The sequence below is a fragment of the Mustelus asterias genome, chromosome 4, assembly GCF_964213995.1.
Source record: "Mustelus asterias chromosome 4, sMusAst1.hap1.1, whole genome shotgun sequence".
NCBI lineage: Eukaryota > Metazoa > Chordata > Chondrichthyes > Carcharhiniformes > Triakidae > Mustelus > Mustelus asterias.
Window position 1 is genome coordinate 147,522,354 of NC_135804.1, and position 7,115 is coordinate 147,529,468.

General features: G+C 43.8%; 1 protein-coding gene across 1 annotated transcript; it reads left to right on the forward strand.

Moving 5' to 3' along the window:
* The first annotated feature begins 247 nt into the window (after positions 1-247).
* Positions 248-6,364, forward strand: nxt2 (nuclear transport factor 2-like export factor 2). The gene is made up of 4 exons (XM_078210424.1): positions 248-370; positions 1,419-1,505; positions 2,692-2,836; positions 5,858-6,364. The coding sequence occupies exons 1-4, from the start codon at positions 356-358 to the stop codon at positions 6,034-6,036; spliced, it is 426 nt and encodes a 141-aa protein (XP_078066550.1). The 5' UTR covers positions 248-355; the 3' UTR covers positions 6,037-6,364.
* The last annotated feature ends 751 nt before the right edge of the window (positions 6,365-7,115 follow it).

The window sequence follows — 7,115 nt, forward strand, 5'->3', positions numbered from 1 at the left end:
ATTTGGTTTATTATTGTCACATGTATTAGTATACAGTGAAACGTATTGTTTCCTACGCGCTTTGCTAAATATTCTTTGCTAAATGCACCTAATTTCCCCTCATTTACTGAAACAAGTGCTTTTAAAGTCCCCCTCCCAGTCTCCTGTCATTTCCATCATCACCTGGAGAGGGCGCAGTCCAGGGCGGAACTGAAATCGCCGGGTGGAGTTTTCCAGGAAACGAGGCGGAAGTTTTATCGGCGTTGTACACCGGAAGCGGAAATTAGTTGGTGTGGCTGGAGGAAGCTCCGCTGGGCGGGAAGGTGGCGGCGGCGAGTTGGGGGCTGGGGCCTGGCCTGTGGCTGCTGCCCGCCTGATGGCCGGCTCTCTGGTGAGAAGCGGGGAGCCCGGGTCCGGGGTGTTAGTGTCCCCCCCCCCCCAGTCCGGCTGCTCCCCTCCTGGCCAGCGGGCGGTCAGTAACAGCGCCCTTCCCCCACCCCCCCCTCAGCACCATAGGGAGCGAGGCTGGAGGCTGCTGGACATCAGAAATACAAACTCTCAGCCAGTCTGGCAGAATCTGTGGAGAGAAACATTAACCATTCGCACCCACCCGCTTGTGGCCTCTCCACAGATACCCCTGCACAGTGTTTCCAGCATGTTCTGTCTCCTTTTAGCTTTCAAAGAGCTGCCATGGGCTGGAAGGGCTGAATGGCCTGTGTTGTATCATTTTTAACATCTTTCCCATAGCATTGGCCGTGCTAAATTCTCCCTCAGTGCATCCCAACAGGCACCGGAGTGTGGCAACTAGGGGATTCTCACAGTAACTTCACTGCAGTGTTAATGTTAGCCTACTTGTGGCACTAACAAATACATTTTGAACTTTAGCATTCCCTTGCCAGGTGAATGACTTACTGGACAACCTGCTCTTGGTAATCCAGTTTCTCCCCTACAACTTATTACAAGGAAGTAAATCTCTTTCCCTCCTCTGCTCAACCCTATGGTTCTTTGATGCTGGCAGCACGGTAGCACAGTGGTTAGCACTGATGCCTCTCAGCACCAGGGACCCGGGTTCGATTCCCGACTTGGGTCACTGTCTGTGCGGAGTTTGCACGTTCTCCCTGTGTCTGCGTGGGTTTCCTCCCACAGTCCGAAAGATGTGCTGGTTAGGGTGCATTGGCCATGTTAAATTCTCCCTCAGTGTACTCGAACAGGTGCCAGAGCGTGGGCGACTAGGGGATTTTCACAGTAACTTCATTTCAGTGTTATTGTATACCTACTTGTGACACTAATGAATAAATTTAAATTGCATCTCATTGACCACAACTTGTAATGTAGCAGAACTGATTGTAATGGTTTTAGAGTAGCATTTGCATTTTATAAACACAGGTATTTTATCTTCGAAACATTGTACATTTAAATAAAAAAGCTTTATTTTTCAGGACTTCAAAACTCATGTGGACCAGGCATGCAGGGCCGCAGATGAATTTGTCAACATTTATTATGATACAATGGACAAAAGGAGAAGAGTAAGTACCTTTGCATTTCCGTAGCTGTACATGGCTTTCCTTTTCTTGCTCGTTCTGCACTTGAAGCTATTTTGACTGGGTTATGGGACAGGGAAGAGACAGGGACAAGACCAGGAGAGAAAAAGTTGGAACAGGCATCTGCAGCTTCAACTCCAATAAAATGTTGTGCCATTTTTGTTAGTTACATAGAAGATGTGGTTTAAAATATGGGCGGCACAGTGGTTAGCCCTGCTGCCTCATTGTGCCAGAGACCCGGGTTTGATTCATGGCTTGGCTTGCTATCTGTGCAGAGTTTGCACGTTCTCCCCATGTCTGCATGGGTTTCCTCCGGCTGCTCCGGTTTCCTCCCACAGTCCGAAAGGCGTGCTGGTTAGGTGCATCGACCCGAACAGGTGCCGGAGTGTGGCGACTAGGGAATTTTCACAGTAACTTCATTACAGTGTTAATGTAAGGCTACTTTTGATACGAATAAGTAAATTTAAACTTATATTTTGGATTTTCATGGGATTGTTTATACTAACTCTAGTACTGGTGCAATAAATATGGTCATGTGTAGGCAGTTACTTGAAGTTCGTTCATGTACAAATAATCTCACCAAGCTTACCTTACCGCCTCTGACAGTCCAACAATTGCAAGGAGTACTGTGATTCCTGAGCTATTATTTTTTTAAAGATTTAATCTTGTAACACCAAAAGTTATAAACTCGCACTTTTTGATCTTCCCTGATTCTGTCCTCTGTTTGTTCTCATACTCATTTTCAGTTTAATTTTACATGAAATCTTCACTTTTATTTTTAACTTTGAACTCTGGAAAACGTTGGAAAGACAGAAAGAAGGTAAGTTTAAACAATGTCTCATAGTCCATTCTGGTGCTAGGACACATGCCTTAAGAATAGGCACTTAAAACGGCTGAAAAATGATCAGGTGATTTATTTTTAAAAAATGATTTGCGCATTGTAGTTTCATCTTGTCTTGCTACCAAAATGCCAGATCTCACCTTGCAAATGCTGCATCTCAATGAGTTACCTCATAGTCACCTCAAGGGATTGGGACTTGCTAAAATGAGCATCCGATCAGTAGCATCAAATATTTAGTGTTTATTTAATTTGCCATTTGTCACATTGCGTTATGTTTTTGTCTTCAGCTTTTGATCGCTGTATTTTCCTCCTGCATTTTATTTTTCACAGGTATTGACCAAATTGTACCTGGACACAGCGACCTTAGTGTGGAACGGTAATGCAATATCGGGCCATCAAGCACTTGCTGAATTTTTTGAAATGTTGCCTTCCAGTGATTTCGAAGTAAACATGCTGGATTGTCAGCCAGTTCATGGTATGCTTCAGTTACACCTGAAATGAATCAAATATAACATGCTTTGAATTGTTAAATCCTAATAACTGCATCTGTATCAGTATTCTCAAAGTAGATTGGAGTTTTATTTTACATTGGGTGACATGGTGACACAGTAGTTAGCACTGCTCCTCACAGCACAGGGACCCGGGTTCAATTCCGGCCTCGGTTGACTGTGTGGAGTTTGCACGTTCTCCTGTGTCTGTGTGGGTTTCCTCCGGGTACTCCGGTTTCCTCCCACAGTCCAAAGATGGACAGGTAAGGTTGATTGGCCAAGCTAAATTGCCCCTTAGTGTCAGGGAGGCTAGCAGGGTAAATACATGGAGTTAAGGGGCTAGGACCTGGGATTGCTGTCGATGCAGGCTCGATGGGCCAAATGGCCTCCTCCTGCGCTGTAGGGATTCTATGATTTAAATCTTTTTATTATCTTTAACAACAAAAGCAACATGAAAAAGAGTTGGCCATGAATCTTATGATCTTCACTGCTGTATTTCTTTATCAATTTTCCCCTTCATCTACAGAAAAAGATCAATAACATTTTATTTTTAAAAATTATTTGAAAAACACAAAACACTTTTTTACGGGGCGGCACGGTAGCACAGTGGTTAGCACTGCTGCTTCACAGCTCCAGGGACCTGGGTTCGATTCCCGGCTTGGGTCACTGTCTGTGGAGTTTGCACATTCTCCTCGTGTCTGCGTGGGTTTCCTCCAGGTGCTCCAGTTTCCTCCCACTGTCCAAAGATGTGCGGGTTAGGTTGATTGGCCATTCTAAATTGTCCTTAGTGTCCTGAGATGTGTAGGTTAGAGGGATTAGTGGGTAAATATGTAGGGATATGGGGCTAGGGCCTGGGTGGGATTGTGGTCGGTGCAGACTCGTTGGGCCGAATGGCCTCTTTCTGTACTGTAGGGTTTCTATGATTTCCTTTTCATAGAATCCCTACAGTACAGAAAGAGGCCATTCGGCCCATCGAGTCTGCACTGACCACAATCCCACCCAGGCCCTACCCCCATATCCCTATATATTTACCCACTAATCCCTCTAACCTACACATCTCAGGACACTAAGGGCAATTTTTAGCATGGCCAATCAACCTAACCCGCACATCTTTGGACTGTGGGAGAAAACCGGAGCACCCGGAGGAAACCCAAGCAGATACGAGGAGAATGTGCAAACTCCACACAGACAGTGACCCAAACCGGGAATCGAACCCAGATCCCTGGAGCTGTGAAGCAGCAGTGCTAACCACTGTGCTACCGTGCCGCCCGCTTTTATCCATGTTTTTTTTGTTGTCCAACTTAGTTTCTGTTTCAAAAACAGAAAATGCTGTAAAATCTCAGCATCTGTGGGGAGAGAATGGAACCAACGTTTAGAGTTCTGACACCGGATCATCCTGACTGAATGTTGCCTCTACTCTCTCTCCACAGAAACTTTCAGGCCTGCTGTGATTTTCCTGCATTTTCTGTTTTTGTTTCAGATTCCAGCATCCACAGTATTTTGCCTTTATCTCGTTTTCTGTTTGGTTAATAATATTTGTCTGTTAAGAAAATTTGTGGGATTTTGTCCCCTCTGCCTCCTGGATTCAATCATCCCTTTAAGAGAAGACGTTGATACTGAAAACATTGTTCTTTGACCAGCTCATGACTCTGTAGTTAGCCGTTGATTTGGCTAATCTCAGATATTTGAGTAGATATTTGGTAGTACAGAACTTGGAGTGTTGCTGAAAAAGTGAAGTTTTTCATCAAAGTTTTTCATCTTGCACTCATCAGGACAATTCACAAGAATTCCAAATATAGAGAGAGCAATAATTCCCTTTACATTTGGTATTCTTGTGAATTATGCTGATGACTGCAAGACAGCAAGCTTTCATGAAAAATGTCTCTTTCAGCAATGCGTGAGATATATCAGAGTTGGTGCTTGTATTTTGTAACAGCAAAGGCTGCTTCATCATTGCACTAGCTTCTTTTGCATTGCAGCAATGATCCAGTACAAATGAGTGATGTGTATATATTTGATTAGTTCATTTGCTTCTTGTAACAGGATGATTACACAGCACATAGCTCTCCATTGCACACTTCTAAGGTCTCTCCAAAACATACACTCTGTTGAGAGGATAGTGTTATCAAAATAAAATGCCCAAGGCCGCTTATTACGTTTGTACACAAGTGAACAATAGTTGTCACATCTGGCACCTTAATCTTTTCCTTTACAAATGACAGAGAAGCTTTTTCCCTGGATTTGAAACTGGCTATAAAGATGAAAGGGACAATAAGGGTGGCACAGTGGTTAGCGCTGCTGCCTCAGTGCCAGGGACCCGGGTTCAATTCCGGCCTTGGTGACTGTAGTTTGCATGATCTTCCTGTAACTGCGTAGGTTTCCTCCGGGTGCTCCAGTTTCCTCCCACAGTCCAAAGATGTGCGGGTTAGGTGGATTGGCCATGCCCCTAGTGTCAGGGTAAATATGGGGGGGTTATGGGGATGGGGCCTGGGTGGAATTGTTGTCACTGCAGGCTCAATGGGCTTGTAGGGATGCACTGTACGGATTCTAAGATTCATTGTATTTTTCTTTTCTCTGTCCCTGTACACTATCCTGAATATTTTTAGTTGTTGCATATGAATTTGTCTATAAGGCATTGTGGATTGTAAGCTTAATTATTTGTTTACTTTACAATATACTCTTTGCACGTGGCAGGAGTTACCAATGTATTAAAGATCGGGTATCAAATATTCCTCTCCAAAGGAGGTTTAGCTTGCTTTAAGAAGGGAGCGGGAAAACAAAATTAAAACAAGGAATTAAAATAGAAGCAAAACCAAGTCAATATTTCTGCTATGTAAAATTCTTGTGTTTCAGCTATTGCTTTCCAGAAAGATACATTCCATCCCTTTTTGCAAAATTGTGTATCTAGTCACTGAGTAACTATGTTAGCTTTGTAATTATTTTGAGGCTATTGGATGTGCTACTGATTCATCTGTTTGTAATGAAGCTTTTTGTTTGTCTCAATCTAGAGCAAGCCACTCAAGGACAGACCACCGTGCTGGTAGTCACCTGTGGAACAGTGAAATTTGAAGGAAATAAACAGCGATACTTCAATCAAAATTTCTTACTCACAGCACAAGTAACCCCACAAAATACAGTGTGGAAAATTGCAAGCGATTGCTTCCGCTTTCAGGACTGGGCCGGTTAACTCTCGGTTTTAATTGGAGGAGTAATCGAATTGACACTACTTGGGTTTAAGTCTGTGGTAAACGGTGAAAGAATAAACAGCGCAGGAACTGTGTGAAGCATTGTGACCAGAGTAACGCAAAGAAAACCTGGATCATCCTCTTGTAGAGAAGCATAAAGCCAGCACATCTCGTACTGATATTCAGTGTATGTTTTATAAATGATACTTGGCAGAGCCTGAGGTCTATAAGCCATGGTTTCAATCTGAAATCTGACACTCTTTACTGTTTTCACTTTGTATACCTTGCTGTTTGAAACTGACTTCAGTAAAACAATTGAATTACACCATGTTCGTGTGTTGCTCACGCTTTAGATTCTCTATTAATGTTTGGTGAGTTTACCTCCCACTCTAGTTTTCTGTCTATCTGTCATGGTGTGGAGATGCCGGCGTTGGACTGGGGTAAGCACAGTAAGAGGTCTCACAACACCAGGTTAAAGTCCAACAGGTTTATTTGGTAGCAAATACCATAAGCTTTCGGAGCACTGCTCCTTCGTCAGATGGAGTGGAAATGTGCTCTCAAACAGTGCACAGACACAGAATACGTTGTCTGTACCTTTGAGACCTGGCTGGCTGTAGAGATTCTCATTCTAATTAGTATTCTGTAAATTGATTTCTGTGTCTGTGCATTGTTTGAGAGCAGATATCCACTCCATCTGACGAAGGAGCAGTGCTCCGAAAGCTTATGGTATTTGCTACCAAATAAACCTGTTGGACTTTAACCTGGTGTTGTGAGACCTCTTACTATCTGCCATGGGACATAGGACTAGGAATGGGCTATTTTGCAACTTGAGCTTGCTCTGTACGTGGTTGCTCTGTTGTGGGTCACCCTTGGTACCATGTCCCAATGCGTATATTGTGAGAATGAGTGTTGCTAATCTTCTTGACCCTGATGTGGAGATGTCGGCGTGGACTGGGGTGGGCACAATAAGATGTCTCAACACCGGGTTAAAGTCCAATAGGTCTATTTGGAATCACAAGCTTTCGGAGCGCTGCTCCTTCATCAGGTGAGTTTTTTTAATGGGGGGACCGGGAAGTTCACC